This window comes from Paramisgurnus dabryanus, chromosome 12, assembly GCF_030506205.2.
Source record: "Paramisgurnus dabryanus chromosome 12, PD_genome_1.1, whole genome shotgun sequence".
NCBI lineage: Eukaryota > Metazoa > Chordata > Actinopteri > Cypriniformes > Cobitidae > Paramisgurnus > Paramisgurnus dabryanus.
In genome coordinates this window covers 967,251-992,376 of record NC_133348.1, presented here as the reverse complement: position 1 = coordinate 992,376, position 25,126 = coordinate 967,251, and the positions used below count along the sequence as shown (strand labels likewise).

At 37.4% G+C, this 25,126-nt stretch overlaps 2 protein-coding genes across 2 annotated transcripts in view; both read left to right on the top strand.

Moving 5' to 3' along the window:
• The window catches only part of LOC135738171 (uncharacterized), a 334,980-nt gene that overhangs the window by 215,136 nt on the left and 94,718 nt on the right, over nucleotides 1–25,126 (top strand). Inside the window, 4 exon segments of the mRNA XM_073811486.1 lie at nucleotides 227–373; nucleotides 1,706–1,852; nucleotides 5,035–5,181; nucleotides 10,558–10,701. Of these exon segments, the coding sequence (XP_073667587.1) occupies nucleotides 227–373; nucleotides 1,706–1,852; nucleotides 5,035–5,181; nucleotides 10,558–10,701 (585 nt within the window).
• On the top strand, nucleotides 17,855–22,311 carry LOC135749735 (adhesion G-protein coupled receptor F1-like). Its single transcript, XM_065268384.1, has 8 exons — nucleotides 17,855–17,990; nucleotides 18,127–18,314; nucleotides 18,402–18,572; nucleotides 18,780–20,108; nucleotides 20,282–20,323; nucleotides 20,563–20,616; nucleotides 21,184–21,244; nucleotides 21,366–22,311. Exons 2-8 carry the CDS (start codon nucleotides 18,180–18,182, stop codon nucleotides 21,470–21,472), a joined length of 1,899 nt encoding a protein of 632 aa, XP_065124456.1. The 5' UTR covers nucleotides 17,855–17,990; nucleotides 18,127–18,179; the 3' UTR covers nucleotides 21,473–22,311.

Genomic DNA, 25,126 nt, shown 5'->3' with positions numbered 1-25,126 from the left:
GTTTAAACTTTCAAATAATGCAAAGTTTATGATTGTTGATTGAATATTTGATGTTAAACAAAGTACAAAAACACGTAAAAACGCCCTCTAAGGGACCGCCGCCGGGCCGGTGCGTGTTAAGAAGTTTTAAGTAAACTGATCTGGACCAAATGAACCAAAATAACCTAACTACAAGTGTGAACACAATCTTCATTATTTTCATCTGAATTTGTTATTCTCTTTCCAGATGTGGATGAATGTCAGGTCAGTCCATCTGTATGTGGTCCAAACTCCAACTGCACAAATACAAATGGAGGTTGCAATTGCTCATGTTTGGATGGATTTACAGCAACATTCCCAAATATCACCATCAGCATCAATAACACATGCACAGGTGAGATCTCACATCAGATCTGGGTTCTCTAATTGTCAATTATAATGAAGACATCAAAGTCAATAGCCACTAAAAGACACCTCTGTCAATCATGAAATACAGAGGCGTCATGCCCATTCAAACTGAGGGGGCAGCTGCCCCCTTGGTTTTTTAAGCCAAATGGATTTTGCATGCAACCTCAAAATCAAATTACTAATAATCTGTCATTTGACTTTTAATCTGTTTAATATGCACAAGATTATCAATTCTGTGCTGCATCCTTGTCACTTTTCGGAGATTTTTGCCGTTTTGATAGTGTTTTGATCGTGTTAAATTACTCTGACGGCAGGCGCTGCAGTCAGCACAGTCGCAGACGTCATCAGCGTCTGAGTGCGCTCACGAGCTCTTTGATGCTGTTGCTGCACATTTTGCTATCGGAGGAACTAAAACGTGTAAGAAACACTCACAACATTTCCAAACCCCAGTACGGCAATGTACAGTTAACCTCCTCTGTGTAGAAAATGTATGGTTTAAAATGTGACCGTCTCAACGTAATATTAGTAGAGATTTCTAGATTCATCTTGGTACAACGCCAAAGTTCGCAAGAGTTCACGGCGGCGAGGAATCACACATGATCACATATGAGGTAAAATGCAATAATGCGTTCCTCTAATAATTTGATATATAATTTTTTAAATCATTGAACATTAAAATCAATCACGTGGCTATAGCTTATGTCATTTTAGTTGTTTATATACTTTATGGATTTAAAATAACATTAATGCATTTTGCACAACAACTGCATTATCCTATAAAATTAATGACACAATTAAACAAATAATTTATAAAAACTTAAATAAATAAAACATGCCGTTTCAGATGTAAATATGATCCCAATATGTCATTATTCCGATTGAATAGTATTTGATATAAAAGTTAATCAACACTTTTATTTTTGCATTAAAGCAGGGGTGTTCAGATTGTTAGAAATGTAAGTGTCATGGAATAGACTGAAAGCCCTATAATATTGTGTTTGATGTCTGTGTATGCACAAATTTCTGTGAGCTGTGCACACTGTGCCCCCTTAAAAAAATGGTGCATGACGCCCCTGAATAATCATATTAACTGCTCTTGTCACACACATGTACTGTATGTTTATGTTCATCAAATACTACAAATAAGGGTCATTATCATTTTCTCTTGTTTATGCCTAAAGGTTCGGTTAACTATTTTAAATTCCTTTGTTAACACTTAAGTAAACTGATCCGGACCAAATGAACCAAAAAACTTAACTACAAGTGTGAAAACAATCTTGATAATATTATTCATCTGAATTTGCTATTCTCTTTACAGATGTGGATGAATGTCAGGTCAGTCCATCTGTATGTGGTCCAAACTCCAACTGTACAAATGTAAATGGAGGTTACAATTGCTCATGTTTGGATGGATTCACAGCAACATTTCCAAATCTCACCATCAGCATCAATAACACATGCACAGGTTAGTTACTGCGTCACATTTGTATATTGTCTGACAATCATAATAACCAAATAGTTTTTTTTTTTTGTATGACAGAGAGTTGAGGTTCTGAACTTTTGGTTTCTATTTGTACTTCATAATTCAGTGCTAGTATTGTTGATGCAGCCACTTCAAGAGCAAAGCAATTTAAGACATGCTTTTGTGGGTGTTAAATAATGCCGCAAACACCAGTCAAAAAACACGCAAAGGTCATTGCAAAAGAGGCTGGCTGTTCACAGAGCTCTGTGTCCAAGCACATTAATAGAGAGGCGAAGGGAAGGAAAAGATGTGGTAGAAAAAAAGTGTACAAGCAATAGGGATAACCGTACACTGGAAATTAATGTGAAACAAAACCTCATTCAAAAATCTCTGGCAACGTACTGAGCCTGTACTAAGGTCCTTGTACAACCTGTGTCTACCAGGGCTGTTACTGGTTTTCCGTTTAATAACACTGTAAGGGTGGGTTCTCTGGTGGCACTATCATCAGTTGTAGGGGTGGGTCTGGGTACATAACACAACCTTGCTGATTTGGGCTTTTTAAGTGGGCAATGTGGGCTAGTGTGACCGGGTTTACCACAGTTATAACACATAACATCACTGCTGGGCTGGTTTGAACATGTGTCTATGGGTGCTGTAGCTTTAGGTTGTGTGGGCTTTAGGGTGGGTGGGTGGGATGTAAAATCTGGGCTTGGCTATGAGAGTACGAACTTCCCCTCGACCCCTCAGACTTACCCCTTGCTGCTTGAAGGCTGCCAGCATATCTGAAGTTCTCAGAGAATCCTTTACAAGCTACAACATAGGCTTCAACTAGTTTAGCTGCCTCTTCTGCTGTAACAGGATCTCTCTCTTTCACCCAAGGTCTCACCTCTGGGTACAACACACGCATATACTGCTACAATACCATCGTCTCCATCAGGTCCATCTTGCTGCTTTCATTAAACTTTACCCACTTAGAGAACAGATCATTTAGGCGGACATACAACTCCATCGGTGTCTCGTCAGCAGGTGTGTTCAGGGTTCGAAATCTCAGCCTGTAGGTTTCTGCATTGATTTCATATTTCTTGAGGATGTCTTCTTTGACTTTCTCATAGTCCGATGTATAGGCAGGTGACATGGCAACAAAGGCACTTCTTGCTTTGCCAGTGAGCAGAGGAGCCAGATGAATAGCCCAGTCTTCCTTCGGCCACTTGTACACTTCTGCCAGTCTCTCAAAAGTTGTAAGAAAATGTTCAATATCATCAGTGTTTTGCAACTTAGGCAATAGAGGTAGATGATCAAAAACTCGAGCCACTGACCATTCAGAAGAGAGAGCTCCTTGTCGGGCACGCTCCAGATCCATCTGAGTGACTTGATGAGTAAGGACCTTGTACTGCTGTTCCCGTTGAGCTGACTCTCTCTCTTGCCTCTCATCCCTGTCCTTCTGATATTGAAGAAATGATTAGAACATTCCTGCCAGAGCTGCAATGGCCGAATCACCCGTAGGGTTAAGGGTGTCCACAGGTTGCGCTGGATCTCCACACGTGGCACCTTGCTCTTCCTCCACATCGATGTCAGCTGCTAGCTGACCTCTCCTCTTCGGCGGCATATTTCTATGTCACTCAAGATCCCACTTCTGACACCAACTGTTAGAATTTGACCTGGGGGATAGGAGGCAAAAGTGACACAAAAGCCGCTGGGATTCAGGTGAAGGGTGATTTATTAATGACACACGGTGTAAAAATAGAAAAATAATCAAAAAGAAAACAAACTGTACAAAATATACATTATGTACAAAGTATTTACACGCTAGTTCAGCTAAATCAACTCATCTGAACTGCATCCGCAAGAAATCCGCAAGAAATCCGCAAGAAATCCGCAAGAAATCCGCAAGAAATCCGCAAGAAATCCGCAAGAAATCCGCAAGAAACTTCATACACAGCCAAACACAAACTCCTACAACAACCCACCCTGACTGACTGTGTGGGAGCCATTTTATACTCTTAGCTCCGCCCATGGACCAAACCATTTCGTAATGGGCAACAAAATATACATTAATGAAAATAAGTACACACACAAAATTCCACACACATATCAAACAACCATTAAGACTTTAAACAGAAAAACAGAACATTTTATACAGGCATGAACTGGTGACCAACATGATGTCACAACCAAAATGGCTGCTCAGCATGGTAAGTGTATAAAAGTCCCAGGTTGTATATTGCACAGGTTTGGTTCTGGAAAATGGAAACTGGTTTTGTATGCGTGTTTATTGCCCAATAAATGATAGTAGATAAAGAATATGCGTGTGGTTATTTCAATGTGGTTACACTTTATTTTGATAGTCCACTTTAGACATTCTACTAACTATAAATTACTTTGCAACTACATGTAAACTAACTTTTAATAATTTGCAACTATATGTCAACTAACTGTCATTTGTGTATTAGTAGACTGTAAGGGTTGGGGTTAGGGAAGAGGTTTGGGTTAGTGGAATAAGTTGACATGCACCTGCAAAGATACTTATAGACAGTTGAATGTCTGTTGAGATATCATCACAATAAAGTGTTAGAAGATATTAAGCAGACAGTCTACTGATTCTCTAAAGATTGGTAGTTGATTTGTAGTTGCAAAGTTACTTATAGTTAGTAAAATGTCTAAAGTGGACTATCAAAATAAAGTGTTACCTTCAATGTTTTATGGGAGATGAAATGTAGTTTTGTTTGGGAAATGATAAACAACATAAAACATTAACATTAAACACAGATCCGTGTATACATTAAATGCCAGCATTCGAATCGTGCTTGGTGTTAATGGTGGCTGTGTAATAGTAATAACTGTGTATGAAGCCAGTCACAGTGTCTCAAATTCATACTACACTGTGACATTAACAATTATACATTATTTAATCAAGGATAAACTTTTGTTTGTCATGGCATATAAAAAGGTTGTCAGTAAATGTTTTTTGTGATAGTTGTTATTAAATTAACAATAATTCTAGCTTAATATCTGTGTGCGCTTCATATCTTTGTGTTTCTTTTGTGGTAAATTATTTAGTGCTGGTAGTATGGATGCTAACGCTGACAGAATAAGAATAATCTGTGTAAGAATTGTATTTGTTTTATTGATCAGGAAAAGTTTTTTTTATATTGAAGTCATTTTAGATTTTGTTGTTTCCTTTCCAGATGTGAATGAATGTCAGGTCAGTCCATCTGTATGTGGTCCAAACTCCAACTGCAAGAATGTAAATGGAGGTTACAATTGCTCATGTTTGGATGGATTTACAGCAACATTCCTAAATCTCACCATCAGCATCAATAACACATGCACAGGTGAGATCTCACATCAGATCTGGGTTCTCTAATTGTCAATAATAATGAAGACATCAAAGTCAATAGCCACTAAAAGACACCTCTTTCAATCATTAAATAATTTTTTCACCCTCTAACAACGCTCACATCCACCATTGTTTTTGGTCACTGATGTCAAGGTTTATGTTCACAGAGATGTGAAAACATGTCAGACAGTTCTATTTGGAGATAATATTGGTTTACTTACCGCTGTGTCTTTTTGGAAAATCCTGGAGGGAAGAGCGCTTCATGAAGACATTTTTTAATTTAAATGCCCAGTTTCTCTCCACTGACAGCTAGTGGGGGACCTGAAGGGGGAGGGGGTGCACGATGGTGGATGTCACTTCATCATTAAAGTGATTAGGGCACTCATAGTGTTTGTCGTTGCATAGGGGAAATCCCTCTAGTTTGGGGGGCCCCTCTCACAGAGCAGTACTGGAGAGTGATTGTGCGGTCTCACTGCCAACCTTGCCTACCCCATTGCGACTGCTCTGCATGCAGTATAGCTGGGTAAAGGCCTTAACAAACATGCAGAATCAAAAGAACATATGACAATTATGGCGCTCTGGAGTAAAACGGACTGAAAGTGGACAGGAAATTTCTACTCTTGTTAAGCTAGAAATCACTACTATCTCTGGTCTGTAGTGGACATTATTACATTTCTTGTAGTACATCATTTGCCGCTTAGAGGAAGCATAGATGCTTCTGTTAATCTATCACAGGGTGGGAGTGAACTTTTCCTGTCATTTTTCGAATACACCCTCTGCAAAGACCCAGAATTTGCAAAGGTCTTAAAGACATAACACGTAATGCAACATACAGTTCTCATGATTTTCAAAATGATGTTATTGTAGCCTTGAGCAATCTAGTGACTGAAGAAGTTGTTCGAGAAGTTGAAGACTCTTGGTACACAGTCAAAGTAGATGGCACACGTGACCCAACCAGAGTGGAAAATATTTCCATCATTGTTCATTTTGTTAAGGACAATTATCAAGTAACAGAGTGACTTCTTCCCATGGCAACAACTGAAAAGGGGGATGCACAAAACCTGACCAATGCAATAATACAGGAGCTTAAAAAGACTGGGCTCAGTACTTCCAAAATACTGAGCCAGGTGTTAGGCTTCCCTTACAGTATGTCTGTAAAAAATGGAGGTGTACAGAAAATTTTGCAGGACAAATTAGGAAGAGTATTGCCCTATGTGCATTGCTTTAATCATCAGCGCCATCTTGTGGTCGTTCATGCAATATTCACCAAGCCTGCCGTTGAAGAATTATTTAATGTGTGTAACTTACTTAAATTCATTAAAAAGCCAACTGTTGCTGTCATGTATGGTGGGCAGCAGCTTAAGAGACTACTTGTACAGCGTTGGAGAGGGCATCTTCTAACAGTGGAAACAATTCTAAATTCTTTTTAGAATTAATGAGTTGTAAGCCAAGATCAATGGCAGTCGTGCATATGAGATGAAGATGCGCATAGAGGCAGCTGGTCTGATTAGAGCAGTATCAGACACAAACGTAATATTCATTGCCCATGAGGTCTACAACATTCTGCAGCTGCTTGATGCTTCAAACTAAATGATGCAGTAAGAGGACATGAACCTGCTAAGTGCAGTCAAATTAGTTATTTGTGCTTCAGAATGCCTTGCGAAATTGCGCTGAATCTGACTTTCTAGAGCTGTGGGAAAAGGCCAATGACACTAAAATGCCAAAACCTTACAAAAGATTTTTTTGGTGGAGAACAGCATTGGCAAGCCTCAACGTGATTTAAGAATTCAAGATGAGCTTCGACGAGTATACTACAATACTCTTGACACAGTTCTTACAGAAATCTCTGAGTGCTTTGGACAAAGAAACAAAAATTTGGAAAAGCTCTTTCAGCTTTCGATCCGCATAATGTCAACACTTTCTTGGATGCCAACTCATTCAACTCATGTTCCAGTTAACCAATTAGAAAGTGGTTGATTAAAGGGATAGTTCGGCCAAAAATGATATTAAACTCATGATTTACTCACCCCCAAGCTGTCCGAGTTGCATATGTACATCGTTTTCAGACAAACACATTTTTGGATATTTTAGAAAATGTTTTAGATCTTTCAGTTGATTAAATGTAATGTTACGGGGTCCACCCATAGTCCACGACCTTCAAGTCCAAAAAAGTGCGTCCATCCTTCACAAATTAAATCCAAACGGCTCCAGGATGATAAACAAAGGTCTTCTGAGGGTAATCTGCACGGTGTTGTTGTAGAAATATCCATATTTAAAACTTTATTAACGAAAATAAATACCTTCCGGTAGCGCAGCCATCTTAGTCGCGTCCGCATTCAGGATGAGAGCTTACGCAGCCTACGGAGGCTACTCTGCTGCTGCTCTGTGCCCCCGCCCTCCGAATTTGTCATACGTCACTAAGAAAAGTGCATACACTACGCTAATACTCTCTCCTAAATACAGAGTCTAAGATGGCGGCGCTACCGGAAGGTATTTATATAATAGCCTGCTGTGTTTTTTTCACAAAACAATATACTTTAGATATTATTTGATAGACTAGTTGATGTTTAAAATCTCTAGTGTAGTGGTCAGGACACATGAATGGATCAAAGGTATATTTATCTCGACATATATCATAAATATAAATTAGCATTATAACTTTTGAAGAGAAAATATAGGTGACAGGCATGGTTACATTATAGGCTACATTTCCTACTATTTATATATTTGCATAGACAAGGGTATTTATATAACGCCAATGAACGTCTCATATGGCAAGAAATATTCTCACATAATTAAAATAACAGCATAATGACATGAATAAACAGACAAGGAAGCAAGAGTGATATGCAAATTGTATTATTATTACCGGAAAAACAGCACTGAAATAAACTGAGGTAAATACGCCAAAACGCTGTTATAACTGCAACAAGTCTAAATAACCTCAATAACAATTGGAAAAAAACATTATTATCTCCCAAAACGTTATATGACAAACATTATATTTAAAGCAAATGTATTCTTACAATCATTCAAGATCCACATTATTCATATTACTCCCGTTACTGAGCACGTTCGTCTCTCGCCTCGCTCTGTTATAATAGCGCTGATTGACAGGTGCGTTTCCCCGTCTTTCAAACAGATCATTTGTATAGTTCTCCTTAGAAAAATTAATCATCATTTTAACTATTGACAAAAGGTTTTTGTCAGATTGATTATGATTTGTATTACCTTAGTTTAACAAAAAATTCCATGGTTATGGATATTTTGATGAGACAATATAAATTTGGTTACTGTTGTTTTACTACAAATAAAAACTAAAAGACTATGTTAGTATAATTAAACAATGGTAAAATTAATAGCATACTTTATGTATATGCATGTATATAAACACGGTAGAATATTTAACAAGATGTTATATATATAATTTTTCAACTCGTGGTGTTTTGCTTTAATTGCTTCATACTGGGATTAAACAAATAAGATTACAGAAAAAAACTACTGAAAAACTTTATTTACATCCATTTAGAGTGAAATTACTGCATTTTTGTTTAAATCCGTGTTCATTCTGACCACAAAACATGCGCTATCACTTTAAATCAGCGCGTGCAGCTTGCGTGCTGTACAGCAAAAATAGACTCGCTGCTGAAACGATCGCAGCACTGCTGCACCGCACCGCATCTGCAACGGACCGGACGGACCGCATACGTATGCTGTGTGAAAGCTCTAACCTGTTAACATGGCTACGTAAAACGCACTGCATACGGAGTATGTGTGAAACAGGCGTGATAATGGATTTCCACCGACTGCGGAGCGGCTACAGATCAGCTCCGCTGCGTTACGGCTCCGCACTCCGCCGTCCGTCAATACCCACCAGATCCGTATTTGTTGCAGAGCGGCTGCGTGCTGAAGTGACGAGGACCCATGAGGTCTCGCAAATTCACGTGATGATCGCGCGATACCTAGTTCTGTCTCTGCCCATTATTCCGTTGAATTATGACGTTTTTACAAACCAGCTCAGATCACAACACGAGATCTCGCGTAGACAGAGCAGTACATCAAATCCATCCAAAATTCAAAAAATAAGAAGGCTGCTAAAACATTTATTTATGCTCTATCTTTAATGTATTTATTTGAAACTCCCACTGGCTCTGTTCTTGTCTATTATTTGTTGTTTCTGTCTGAATGACTTTATTTGTGTGTGTTTGTAATGTTTGTATTGCAAAGATTTAATAAAAAAAAACACGAGTTCTCGCGTATTCAGGTATGATCACGCGATAAAGTCATGGCTCCGCCCTGCGGAGCTGTCCGGCATCCGTCAAAAATAGAAGCTCTGCGTATTTGTGCCGGAGGGCTGCGGATGGCTGGAGCTGTGACGGATTCGGAGCGCAGTCAGTGGAAATACACACATTGACTTGAATGGAAACCGATTGACTCCGCCGCCGTTCCGCAACGGATCCGCAGTCGTTCCGCAGTCGGTGGAAATCCGGGGTGAGGCTCTAAACACTGTTTACTGTCATTCCTAGGTTTTTATCAACATTTTTAAAATCTTAAAGTGCAAGTCAGATCCAATTTCTAAGCTTCCCAATATTGTTTAAATCCCTGACAAAAGGTTTAAATGCATGCAAGATTAAAAAAACACTGTCATTTTCTCAAAATATAAATTTAAAATTAACTAATTTCTCAGAGATCCCCAAATGATTTACGCAAAACTGTTCAAAGATTCAGTCTGCCTAAACCCCACCTTTCTGTAGCCAACTCTGCTCTGATTGGTCAACTGAAAAAGTCAGATGTGAATATTCGATACTGTATCTGACTGACCCTTTAAAGGAATAGTCTACCCTTTTGCCATATTAAACTATGTTATTACCTCAACTTAGACAAATTAATACATATCTATCTTTTTTCAATGCGCGCACTGTACAGCGCGTCGTGAATGTGTTAGCATTTAGCCTAGACCCATTCATTCCTATGGTACCAAACAGGGAAGCCACCAAACACTTCCGTGTTTTCCCTATTTAAAGACTGTTACATGAGGAGTTATACCAGTAAGTATGGTGCCACAAAATAAAACTTTTTTTTAGTACCATAGGAATGAATGGGGCTAGGCTAAATGCTAACACATTCACAACGCGCTGTACAGTGCACGCATTGAAAAAGGATAGGTATGTATTAATTCGTCTAGGTTGAGGTAATAACATCGTTTAATATGGCAAAAGGGTAGACTATTCATTTAACATGCTTACCTCCAGATGTATTTTTTCTTGTTATGCTGCATAAATTGCTTTGTGATTTTCTGTAGTGTACTGTATGTTCTATTGATACCAAAAGCAATTTTTTTATTTTTATTTTTGTACTTGCTGTAATGAAGATGTGAATGAATGTGTTGAGATTCCTGAGATCTGTGGTCCAAACTCAATCTGCAACAACACTGCTGGGAGTTACAATTGCTCGTGTAGTGGGTATAATGTAACAGACACGAACCTTCATATAAACATCAGTAACCCATGCACAGGTATGATTAAGAGTTAATGGTTAGAGTAGAAAATGAGTCAGTGAGTCAGTAATTTTTTTACAAGTTTGTTTTTGTTTTTGCTTGAATGCTGTTTCAATAGTTACATGTTTTGTACAATTATCTTGCTTGAAAGTGCTTGAAACCTGTAGTGCATAATGTAAAAATTTTACATATAATGGAATAAGCAGTATTTTCTACTAACTTATTCAGCACTACCATCTACAACTACAATTAAACCACCGCCAACAACACCATCACCAACAACAGGTATGTACTTTAATTTTTTTTTTTTATTATACAGGGTAAAGATGTGTAGTGTTATTATTGAGTATTGTTTTGAAAAACTATGTGTACCACATATTTAATTTATTTATTTATTTGCAGTAATTCGAATGTCAATGAGAGTAAATAAATTTTTTGACACCAGTCTCATCAGCGAAACTGAAACAAAGTATAAATTGTATGTAAAGCACATTACGTCGGCAGTAAGTATTGCATATTTTATATTAAATCATTGATTATTTTTCTCTTATAAAAGACGTGATCTTTAGAAAGTCTAATAAAACAAAGACAACTTGAAGTCTGAGAAAATGACAGACAATGTCCCTCGACAATGAAAAATTATTAACACTCAACAGGTTTTTTCATATACCCAAAGTTTTTATTTTCCCAACCCCCCAAAATAGGTAGTTGAGCTTAGCTCCTGTGTTTACCTCTTTACGACTGATAAACTTCTTACAGTAACTAAGGTACATACTTCATTTCAGTGTTATCATACAGTAAGGGGCTAATCACACCAATGCATTTTAAATGCTTGGAAACGCAAGGTGTGACGCACTGCCTTTAACAAAAAGCAGTGCAACGCTGCTTTTTATAGTGGTTGGCAACCACCGAGTTCGCTGTCTTGTCAATCAAATATTGAAGCGTGAGCACTCTTTAGCTGTTAACTGTCATATTAGCAGAAACTTTAAAAAGAGGACGCTTGCTCTGACCTTGTTTGAGGGTGAAAGGTGCACAAACACGCAGGAGTGAGCGAGTGGAGTCCGGTTCTTCAGCAACTGTAAACTTCCCTCACCACAACGTAAGGCCCTCCTCTCCCCTCATTCGACTGTACAATGGAAAGAAGCGAATGACGTTGGGTGCTTTTCCACTCTCGATGTTCCTTCAAAAACGCGGGCTGCGACCGGCGGCAAAAAACACAAGGCGTTTGGTGCGCATAAACAGCGCGCATACGCTCACTGCCCATAGAATATCATTCAAAAAAGGCGCCTGCAACTGCCATAAACGCGTTTGGTGTGATTGGCCCCTAAGGGTACTTTTGTTTCTTGTAGATTGAAGAAAGTTACAAGAATCTGCCTAACTACATTAAAGGTTCAGTAAAAGTCACTCGCTTCAGGTATGAAAGTCTAGTTTACCTTCTAAAGGTGACATTTTTTAACCTTTGTTTTAATCTAGTGATTTCTTATTGGCATGGTTTGTGTTTTGCCCCATAGGTCTGGTAGCATTATAGCAGACTACACGATTACTGCAAACAGCACCAATCTGAATGTTACATCAGCAAACACACAGGTTTCTGACACTCTCTTAAAAGCAGGAATCCCTTTAACTCAGGTTGCTTTTGCTGAAAGTGGTATGAAATCATAAAACATTTATATTTTTTAATTGTCTTATATGAATCTCTTTGCAATCCCACTGCGCAAAGTGACGTCGGAATGATGTATTTTTTATGTAATTTTTGGACGTCCGAATCCGGTCCATAAAAGGGGTTGTTTTGTAACGCCAGGCGACGTCTTTTTTTCAATGTCTTCTGCACGTCTAAATGTTTACATCCGTAGGACCTCCGTGTAAGGAAAAGAGACAAGGAAAAAAGCGAAAAGAGATGATTGTCTCTGCACTTCACCCATCGCAACACCAAAACACTTCAGTCATTTCCTGCCGGCTGTGGGATTCAAACTATTGATGGGTTACAAGCAAGTCTCACTAACCACTCAGCCACACAGCCATATCTAAAAATTGTATATAAGGCGCACTTATTGCATTCATAGCATGAACTCAACATTATGAGAATAGGTGAGAATATTTTCATGTTAAATTGTTAGTACAGTATGGTCAAATACTTTTAATATAATGAACTACACATTTAATTACAGATTTTTAATTGTACATTTAGATGAATTTGTATATAATTCAAGAAAGCAGAAAAAACAGTACTGTATAAATAATATATAACATTCGTAAGTATTAATCATGTTGGTACAAAAATGCTGATATTTGTAAATAAACACATTTTTATAGGCCTAATCATGTAATATAGACATAGGCCTGTCATAGACGTCCAAAGAATGACCCAGTTCAAACATCAAATGTTGCACGTAAATATGACGTCCAACTGACGTCCAAAAAATTACCCAGTTCAAACGTCAAATGTTGCCCGTAAATATGACATCCAAGTAGGGTCATGGTTGGACGTCCAAATAGTGGACCTAGTTTGGATGTCAAGTAGATGTCCAGAATTGGTCATGGACCGACGGACCTAATATAGACATGATCTGCACGTCTATCCGAAGTCCTGTGTTTAGTGGGATTTGTTTTTATTTCTGGCTATTTATTGCTCTCAGTTGGTTTTGCTGCCTCACATCAGATTTATGAATTTGGTGTTATTATGAGCATGAGAATTGCTTGTAAAAACAAGTAAGCTGAGATGAGCTGTATTGCTTTTATTTTCAGAGGAAAAAATCCTGACAACCAAAGCTAAATTTTATCCTCTGCAAAATGTGGAGCTGAGGTGTACACGTCCAAATTCTGTTGCGGGAACAATGAAATGGAGTGTGAATGACCAAGATCCTGCAGGAAACAGTGCAAAATACACCATTACAAATGACATCCTCGGTAGCACTCTTATTGTGAACAATGCAAGTGAAAGTGACAGTGGTGAGTTACATGAATTATCTTTGTACATAATCTAGTTGTATGGTAAAGTGGCTTATTGGAGCTTCTGCTGAAATTCTTACTAAACACTATATGAACTGCCTGTACATTGAAAAATTCTTGAACTGACAGAATTTATTAAAGTGCCCGTATTATGAAAAACTCACTTTTTCTGGGTTTTGGGGTGTTATTTTGTGTCTCTGATGCTCCCACACGCATACAAACTTGGAAAAAAATCCTTCCAGGCTGTTTTGAGTGAGATACAGGTTTCTGAATGTCCTCTGCCTTGAGTCTCAGATTGCGGGAGTTAAAACTCAGCTCCGTTGTGACGTAACAAAAAGTTTCGTCACATTCAGTTTGAATTTTCCCGCCCACCACCCCACTCGCAGGTCTCCACCTACCAGGTAGCTAGAGAGCATAGAGCAGTCACTTAAATGAGACCCTCTGTGCTGTTATCATGTCTCACGGAAATAACAGCGCTATTTGGATATTATGAATTATACTCCCGCCTACTTTTAAAAACAAAGTTTTAACGCGTGATTATTGGAACCCGAAGTATCTTATATACACTGTGTTACGACGCAAACAGTCCTCAGATTGTAGGCGATAAGACCTTCATGCGAAATCTGATGTAAACAACAGACTATGTATCTATATTTCACGGATTATAAGCATTTGTGGACAAAAATGGTAATTGGATGTATTTTATTGGACTTTCATGGATCATTCACACATCTGAAACAGACTGGATTCGATTCGCGATCTTTGTATATCAACAAAAAAAGGTAAGAAGTCACGTTAAATTTTGCATGTTGTCATCTTCTGTCACAAAATACTACATTTATGATGCTAGAGCTAAAAGCTTTTTGCCAAACTAACCGAGACCGTACGCCCCGGCTTTTCTGACGAGGTGAGCCTCTAATAACTTTACGGTCCGCATAGATATATACACGGTCCGGACCTCCCGCTAGCTTCTAGCAATTAGCATGCGGTCCACAAGCAGTATACATCCCCAGCCAGGTCTTAATTTCTGTAATTTGCGAAAATAATGCGTTTGAAAATGATTATAACGGGAATATGTTAGTATTGTCCAGGGAAAATGAGTGTATTGTTGAGACTGCTACATCACAATTTACGCTGGAATCTTTGTGTGTCATGATGAGTTTGACACACCGAGACCGGGCTTTTCTGACGATGCTAACCCCCGAGCCTCTTAAAACTTTACGGTCCGGACCTCCCGCTAGCTTCTAGCAATTAGCACGCGGTCCACAAGCATTGTATACATCCCCCGCCGGGTCTTAATTTATGTAATTTGCGAAAATAATGTGTTTGAAAATGTTTTATAATGGGAATATGTTAGCATTGTCCAGGGAAAACGAGTTTGTTGTTGTGACTGCTAACGTAACATCACAATTTACTCAGGAATCATTGTGTGTCATGAGTTTCTTCTCCTGTAGTGTACTTATTAGTGATACTTTTCTGTATGATTTGTCTGTTGGCAACATAAACCGTTAATAATAATAATAATAATAATATATAAAATAATAACACAGTATGGTCTGTACTGCTCACGAGACCACTGAGCATGCGCACGGGCACATGACGTTAGTAGTGGGGCGTGATCAAAGGAGCAGCAGCTCATAAATATGTAATGACTAGCTCAAAACGGCACAATCTGAACTGCCCTGAAACAGAGGCTACTAGAGATGGGTAACAATCTTTTCATACAAGCTATTTCGAGCAAACAACTTTTGAAACATGCTTTATGGAACTCATACACCTATATAACTTGTGGAAAAGCAGTCATAAGATGGGCACTTTAAAATAATAGTAAATGATTGTTTTGCTTGATGAAATAATATTACTGTTATCTTTGTTCACTTGCAGGTAGATACTCGTGTATCATAGAAAGGTCCACATTACCTTACATTCAGTGGCAAAGAGTAGTTATTGGACCACGTCCCAATATCATTGTGGATAAAATTGAAATAAAGTTTCAGTGCCGAGACCAGATTGTCCCATTAACATGCTGTGCAGAAGGCTACTCAGTTGAGTGGGACCGGATTGCTGCTAGTGATAACGTGACAAATTCAGGTTGTACATAGTTGTTATATTCTTATAAATGTTACTTAGAACAGTTATTAGTTCCAGAACTGATAAAAACTTTAATTCAGCATGATTCAGGAATCCACATTATAAATCTGTAATTCAATATCACACTTAGATTTAAATAATTGGTAAAAAAAATTTGAATAAGTTTAAGAAATAATTTACATTTTCAGTAAAGACATGCGGCCAAATCAGTATTATTTACAGTGTTGGGGAAGTTACTTTAAAAGAGTAGTGTTTGCTCGTTACTCGTTACTTTTTAAAAAAGTAATCCATTACTTTACTTAGTTACCGCCTTTGGAAAGTAACTTTTTACGTTACTCGTTACTTTTACGTTACTTTTATGTTGCCTGACTTTGGGCAGAACCCAATATCTGTTTCTAAGGGGCTGTCCACACAGAGACGCGTATCACTGTATACGTATAAATTTGTTATCGTATTGGCGTTTCATCCACACGGATCCGACGTTTTGGGAGACTGAATCCGCATTTTTTTGAAACCGAGTCCTAAAGTGGATAAATCTGAAACCGACACCCTTGCGGTTTCGTCTGTACAGCCAATCCGTATATTTTGTGAAGTGAAAACGTCATCACATCACGTGTCGGAAGCGTCACACGTAACAGCAACAACGATAACGGCGGATTACGTGATTGTGTTCGTGCTACAGAAGCTACTAAAGCCTACTAGCTTTATTACAGCAAAATCTATTGCTTCTATGCAATTGTGGTGACCAACAAGCGATAATGGACAACACCATACGTTGGCTATGCGCATGCTTAAAGTCTTCTTCTCCGTGTATAGTGTATATCTGTGGCAGAATTACAGCGCCCCATACTGGTCCGGCATATATACTACACCGCTTTCAGTCGGTTTCAGTGGTTTCGTGTTTACGGATTATTTTTTTAGAGCAAGGAAAAAAAATTATCGGATAGGGAATGCACCGGCTTCGTGTGGATAGAGCCTAAATGTGTAGGCCTAAGTAAAGTTAAAGCAGGTATTTCTTTTGTGCTCTTTATTATAAAAAAGTATCAATAAGTTCCTTAGGAACAACATGGTAACCTCAAAATGAGGCATATGTCTCAAAATAGATTTATCTGAAAGTCTGTTTCTTCTGGGGCTAAGCACAAGACCTACCAGTCTGAACAGCCTTTCCACTGGTGCACTGGATGGTGTGGCAGTGTTGTATTTCATGAACACAGCTTTCACTTGGGGGAAACGGTTGAGAACTTCTAACTCTAAACCCGATTTCATATACTCAAGTTAGTACCTCCGAGTCTGCACTAAAGGCCATTGCATCATCCTCCTCCTCATCATCATTCTTTAATTCATTTCTTTTTTATTAAAATCAGGCAATTGGTTGATAAAACATTGATTAAAATTAAGATGCCTCCATCCCTCAAAAGTTAGCGTCAGCTGCTTCTTGCTTACCATGATTTCTTTGCAGACTGATACGAGCCTCTGTCATGTGTGTGTGGACCTTGTGACTATTGCGCAAGCGTTCAAATGTCAAAAATGTTCAAAAGTGTCGCTGTCAAATCTAACCAAAAGTAACGTTGCGCTGAATTGGAAAATGAACTACGTTACGTTACCAAATTTTCTGTAGTAACGCGTTACACTACTTTTTACCCAAAAAAGTAGTTACGTTACCGTTACTTTGTAACGCGTTACACACAACACTGATTATTTACAATCCTTTTAAGTCACTTATCAGCCATGTTGGGAGCAGTGGCGGCTGGTGACTTCTCTTCCAGGGGCGCAAACTCACCAAATACTTGCAAGACAGAGGTTGGGTTAGATTCTCCAAAATATCTTTTAAATCATGTTTATGAAACATTTCTACTTTTACAAATGCAGATAATTAAATGGGCCATGATCTAACACATACATTTTTTACACATATGCGAGGGTCTGCTTACACTGTATGTGCACCACTGGATTTTTCAGACCATGCATACCTTTTATGCATATGGTCACGCATGCACGTACAGGAGAAAGTAGTATGTAGCTTGAAAAAACAAATTATGGGGTTGTGATTTTTTTTAAGGACAGTCTGTATTTTGCTGTATGTGTTATTTATTAATTTGTGTTTGCCTGTTTTATGCCATCAGGATCTGGCTGCGTCACATTACGACATAAAATCTTTAGCACACATTGTGGATCTAATGAAATCTTCACATGCCGACTAAAGAACGTGACAGAATTACAAACATTTGATTATAGCAGGAGGACAGTCCAAGTTCAGACAGTCAAGGGTTAGCATTAAATTAGATGATGTCACATACAGAATAAGAAACTTCATGCAATATGCATATAAACATAAAAGTAAATTACTAAATGTAATTTGTTGTTGATTTTCTTAAACCTTTATCAAATACTTCCAATTCACAGAGTTTAACTGTATAAATGACACGCTTGGAGTAGGAAAAATAGGTGACAATGTTATGGGACTGTGTGAAAAAGGCCTGGAAGGATATATAACTTCTGAATGTCAACATGTGAACCTGAAAAATGATTGGATACCTATAAAGAAAGATTGTGTAGTTAAAGCTATCAAAGATCTTGATAGGAAATCTGAGGTAATCTATTAATCCTGTATTTATTAGGAAAAAGGAGAATTTAACAAAGGTGTTTCTGTTTACATTTCTTCTTACTTTGTAATGTAGGTTCTGTTTTTGGATGAGATTCCAGCGTTTATGTCAAACCTCAGTAACGCTGCAAAGGAAAATAATATTGAGATAACACAATCTGCTGCGACTGTCCAAACACTTGTTGAGATACTCTACAAAATTGCTAGTATCTCTCAAACTATTGCTATTAGCCAGACTGTGATGGAGGTATGTTCAGGTTTTTTATGCAAATGTATTGTGAACTATATTAAATCTATACTTGTTGTTTACATCCATCATCTGTCATACGGGTGTATCATTCATTACTTGAATCAAAATGGCTGATATTAAAAAAATCATAGTTTATTTTAAATTGTGGATAATTATAATAACAGTGTAATAATCGACCACGTTTGTATTGTGATTAATTTTTAGGATTTTCTTAAAACAGTCAACGTCATTGTATCAGATGAATCTAAAAACACATGGGAAGTATTGAACAATGGCTTTATAACACGAAACGAAAGCACCAAACTTCTGCAAGCTATTGAGACTATAAGTGATCGTCTCTCAGATGACAGTTTCATGATTAAGGAAACCTCCATTCAGTTAAATAGAACAAGAATTGAAAACTCATTCACTGAAACATCTTCACTGCCAAACTCAACTACTCAGATTGTGATACCAAAGGTTGAACCGACTCTCATAACCATTATTGTCTTTACAAAGCTTAACAATGCTTTACCAACTCGCATTACTTCTAATAATGACAAGAAGACATCAGAAAATCACATCAATGGAGACGTGGTTGTTGTAAGGGTTAATAAAACAATTAACAACATTTCATTTGCTTTCGAAACAACAAATACATCATTGAAAAATCCTCAGTGTGTCTTTTGGAACTTTGATCTGGACCATTGGGATACCACTGGATGTAAAGTCAAGCGCTCAGGGAATAAAACAGTTACATGTGAATGCGACCACACAACCTCTTTTTCAATCCTGATGTCTGCAATTGATAACACAGCCTTAGACTATATAACATACATCGGTGTAGCTATTTCGATGGCCAGCTTGATTCTGTGCCTCATTATTGAGATAATTGTGTGGAAGTCAGTGACAGGAAATGACACGTCATACATGCGTCACGTTTCAATAGTCAACATCGCAGTGTCCCTGCTGATCGCAGACCTCTGGTTTATCATCGGAGCTGCAACTGCAAATCCAGGACAACCTACACCGGTGAATCCCTGCAGTGCAGCAGTTTTCTTCATTCACTTTTTTTACCTGGCTCTTTTCTTCTGGATGTTACTTTCAGCACTTTTACTCTTAAACCGCACTGTCATGGCTTCATCTCAAATGTCAAGGGCTAAAATGATGGTCATTGCGTTCACAGTTGGTTATTGTGCACCTTTGCTTATAGCGGTTATTACTGTTGCATCCACAGCTGGAGCTGGTAGATATATTTGGACGAGAGATGCATGTTGGCTAAACTGGGATGAATCTAAGGCTCTGCTGGCATTTGTGATTCCAGCTCTGACCATTGTTGCCTTTAACCTCCTGGTTTACATTGTGGTTGTGTGTAAGATTTTAAGGAGAGGACTTAGTGCTCAACCAGATGAGAGTAATGCCCTTATAGTCATTGCCCGATGTGTGGCCATTCTGACTCCTTTCTTTGGTATAACGTGGGCCTTTGGCACTGGAACCATGTTGACACCTGACTTTGCCATTCATGTGGTTTTTGCAACCCTTAATTCACTTCAGGTACCACGTTTTGTCTCTTTTTGTCTATTGAAAATGTATTTCTGTGCTGTTAGATTTTTTTAAAGTATTTTTTCAATTCCTCTTATTTATATTTATTTCAATTATTTAAACTAAATAAATTCATTTAGGGTGCTATGGTTTTATTTATTGAGTTTGTAAATTGTTTTTAATAGGGATTCTTTGTTTTGGTGTTTGGGACGCTTTTAGACAGAAAGGTATGAGTTTATTCTGTTACTTCATTTGCTTTGACAAAAACCTGTGATTTAATAATATTAAAGATATTTCAAAAAGTATACAAAACCACAGTTTACTGTAGATGGTATTATAATCAAAACATTGATTTTGCCGAAAAATCTGACATTGTCACACACATGAAGTAAAACAATTCACCTGTTCTACCCTCCACTTCAGTTTAATCATAAGCTTTAAGTCTTTTTGTTGTTTTTGATCACAGGTCAGAGAGTCTGCAAAGAGTTTAATTAAGGACCTCAGTTCCCATCGTACTCAGGTAAAGTACTTTATATAAAGGGGACTTCATCTTTATAACCTCTTGTTCAACATTATTCCTACTGTAAATAATGTGATTCTTAATTTATGATCTATACACTGTATGCAGCATTTTTGTCAAATCAACACAAAAAAAATTAAGTTAAACAATTTCAACTTGAACTTATAGGTTATGTCAACTTTTTTAAGGGCGGGGTGCATGATTTTTGAAAAACACTTTGAAAAAGGGAGTCGGGCTGACTACCAAAACACACTTGTAGCCAATCAGTAGTAAGGGGCGTGTCTACTAACCTACATCGTTGCCTGGGTTGCTTTTGTGTGGGGCGGGTCTTTCAAAGAAGGTCTAGATTCTATTGGGGTAGTGGCAGTTTATTTAGGTGATTTCAAATGTCAGCATTGGCTTTCAGAGATCATGCAAACTGCCTTTAAGCCAAAACTTAAAATAGTAAGTTGGATTGACTTGCAAAACCAAGTTGTTTTAACTTCGTGCTGCATTTTTTTTTTACAGTATAGTCATTTGTACATTGACTCTAGACTTTATCTTGACTCTGACATCTCTTTATTACAGAACACTAATCCAGGAAATACAGGAAGTGAAGCGATTATCTTGAAAACAAGAGGAACCAGAGGTTATAATAGAATGCTTTGTTTATAGAAATTCAAGTTATTTATGTTAATTATAAATGAATAAATCTACAGGGCATGTTAAAACAATACAACTGTTTTTGAATAATATCCATTTTTTTCCAGTTATGGACTCTGAAGTAAGACGTTCCTCAGTATCATCATCAGTATCAGCAGCATCATCTTCATCTTCTGGCAGCTCCACTGCATCACATACCGCACTAAAGGCCTAAATTACTGTATTAAGTTAATCTGTGAGCCAATTTTCTTTTATTGTTTCTGCGACAGAAAGAATTGTAATGAATTGTAATGATCTTCGATAAATACTGTCAAATTATATGTGGTTTGTGTTTCATGATATAATATACAAGAAATGTTGTTGTTAGTTGTAAAAAAAACTTTTTAGTACATAGATGCCTCATTAGTGTCTGTTTGTATGGGCCGCTATACATTGGTCATCCGCCATTTTAGAACCAAGAGGTCCATGAACTAGTGATGTCAATTTTTTCACAACATCGTGGGCTACTTATATTGCTGTGGGTTTTCCTTTTATTAAATGTTTATTTTTGTAGCTTTTCCACAGAATAAAGGTGGAGGGATTTTATTAACTCAATAAGAGAAATTTTAATCAGTCCATGACACTGACACTGTTTCACATCTTTGAAAGAGTACAGCATATCCGGATCCAAGTGAATATCTATTATCTGAATTCAACATATACAAAGTCTGACACAAAACAAAAAATTATGTTTTTATGAAACTTAAAATTCTGTCATTTATAAGGTAATGATGCATTTTGAAGCTGCATTTAAAAGAGCCTTTGAATTGTTAAATTTTAGTTGCACCCCTGTGGAATCGACGCAGGCTCTGAATTGGGACACAGATTAACCTTTTCAAGGTGTGCAAGTCTAAAACATGTTTTTGTTGTTGTTGTTTTTGCTTTAGAAATCACGTAGTTTTAATTTGTAATTGTAATGAATCAAAAAGTTTGTAATTTCCTAATCTGTATCTAATTACATAATGTTTTACTACTTTATTTTGCTTGAATTATCAAAATAAAATTCTCATTATAGCTGCTTACCAAATATTGTATTTTTTATTTTAAATTTGGTATTATGAGCTAGAGTATTTCTTTTACAGGATTAAACTTAATCAAGTTGTCCGCCATTTCTTGTAATTTTTTACAAAAGTTTTACAAAATGCATTCAGAAATATTTTCTTCTAAAAATATATAAACATACAAAAATCTAAAATAAAACAGGCATTGCTTTTAAACAAACAATAAAACAAACAAACAAACAAAACGGGAAAAGTAGAAGTCGTTTCATCCCTGCTTATAAACTATTAAATGTATTTTTCTTTAAAAATATTTTTTTAGCAAAACGCTGAAATAATTGCATTTTGTGAAGTTATTTTGTTAGAGATCAAGATTCAGAACGATTATCATATGGTATTCAGGGTTTTTTTTTGTGTATGATATTCATTATTCAGGTTTCTGATTGGATGATATGTGAAAATGTGGTTGGATATTTGCATTCAGAATACTGAACATACCTGCCTATTGTTTTAAATCTTTAAACCTTTTAACCCATATTGTGCTGTGTCATCAGGGAATGAATTAACAAAACAACTTAAAGCTGTATTTAGAAACTGACCTGGGGAGTTGTAAGAAAGTGGTGCTTGGAATTGTGAGTCATTAGACAACAAGGCTTGGTTTCTCTTTTGATTTGTTTTCTTTTGTGCTTAAGACCTAACCAGGGTGACTGTTGTGTGACACAAGTTTATTTTATCACAGCTACAATATTTAGTTTTGTATGTTATAAACAGACTGTGGCTGTTTCTCGATGCATTTTTTCAACGATCTTGCATCCTCGTTTTTTCACTCTACGTCATCATTAAATACAGAGAACGCAAGTATAGAGGATGCATGAAAATACCCGGATGTGTTCTTGATATCGAGAATGCATCGAGTGCAGACTTGCGTGCTGAAATTGCTTTACGCCCCAGAAGTAATTGCGGCAAAACAATTGTGGACGAAGAAAGTGCTCAGCACAGCGGGTGAGAGTAAGAGGCTGGTTAAATTAAACTTTAAGTAAACTTTTAGTAAATTTTAAGTATTAAACACATACAAATGCAAAATTTATATTTAAATGTATGTTTTATTGGCATAGAACAACTAATCTTAATTGAGTTTCTTATTTTAGATTATATTATTATTTCCTGACAAGGTATCTGAAATATTTACGCATTTGCCAGATGTACAGTAGGCACTACTTTGCATCACTCACACTCATTCCATTCATAAAAATGTACCCTCATATTGTACTCATAATAATAACAAATATAGCTGCAAGCACCGATATGAGGCCAAGCACCTTTAGCGCAATGAGCACCCAAAGCACAGCAAGCAACATAGAATGTATCAATCACCCAAGGTGCATTGAGCACCCAAGGTGAATCATGAATACAAAGCATAGCAATTACATAGCAGAACCACCGCAGTGCAGAGCAACAACAGCAAACATGGCAAAAATAGAACATATATGAACAATAGCTTGAGAGGAATAGGTTAGAAAGAACAAAATGTTAATAGAAGAACTTAACCTATGGCTCATTCGGGATTCGAACCCATGAACTCAGAATCTTGATGCTTGTGAATTACTAGATGTGCACTCAGTTGACATGGTTCAAGGGGCAGCAGAAAAGAACTTTCAGAGCTGCAAGAATTGACATATGCCAATCACCAAAGATGCAGAAATGACACCGCAGAGCAGAAAAAACAGAAATACAGTGTATATGAAAATCAAAAAGCTCAAGTGAGATCAAAGACAAGAAGAACATTCTGATAGTAACGCTATACAATGTAATATACAGTCACAATTTACCATGTCAAATAGACACATCACAGGCACGGTCAACTTTGGAGCGGTATTTCTAAGAAAGAGAACAGAATATCAAAAATCTGTTTAGTCATTTCTGTGCGAATTGCTCCAAACATTATACGAGCAGAACCTGGGATAAAATAAACAAAATTTGTAAAAGGAGAGCAATCACGTGTACTAAGTAGAATTTTCATAGATCAAACGGATCACCAGTTATAACCATTTGAACATTAAACTTTTGAACTGCTGGTGGTGCTATAGAGTTACTGCTAGAGACCCCACATGACTTTTTAGGACCACCACTACAACTGTGCCAAATTTCATAATTTTCCTATGTACGGTTCATAGGGCTGCCATAGACTCCCATTGGGGAACAAGAACAAGGAGGAAGTATAATATGTCTTGCTCCTGGGAAAGCTTGGTGTTTTGGTTGAATAAACTTTAAAAGGTCCTTCCTCATTCTTAGTTTAAAATGCTTTGCCAAGCAAGCACTGCTTAAGTTCACATGAGGACAAGGCTGACAGAAGGTCAAATATGCATTTTTTCAAATGTTATTACATGGAAAGACCTCTGATTATAAAATGTGTTCATCTGTGTTCATTTTTAAGTTATATGCTGGTTTATGCATAATTAACGTTTGGGTGCTGCTGCGCATCCATATGTGTGATAAGCAAACGCACGTTGTCGTCCCATTTATAGGCGCATATTAGCCTACTAACGCACTCATTAAATAACAAAAACAATATTGCGCCATTGACTTTAGACCAGGTTTAAGTTGGTCAATGGCGTAGTCTATTTTAGTTGCCTCAAACTAGCAATGTGCCCACAATGCACCTGCGCAAAATTGGGCGCAAATGCATTTTCTTTTTAAACAACGTGGCACTAAACATGAAAATGATAATTGTGGCGAGCTGAAACTAGCAAAAGACACTTGCATCGGGCTTTGTGTTGCATTGCGCGGGGTGTATAGGGCCCATGGAGTTTTTGAAGGCAGATGAACCTTTA

Bases quoted from the DNA above. Each gene is read 5' to 3' on its own strand.
- LOC135749735 (XM_065268384.1), top strand. From the start codon at position 18,180: ATGGGACTGTGTGAAAAAGGCCTGGAAGGATATATAACTTCTGAATGT. The intron at 18,315-18,401 runs GTAATCTATTAA...TTTGTAATGTAG, and splicing joins ATCTTGATAGGAAATCTGAG to GTTCTGTTTTTGGATGAGAT. The intron at 20,617-21,183 runs GTAAAGTACTTT...TCTTTATTACAG, and splicing joins TCAGTTCCCATCGTACTCAG to AACACTAATCCAGGAAATAC.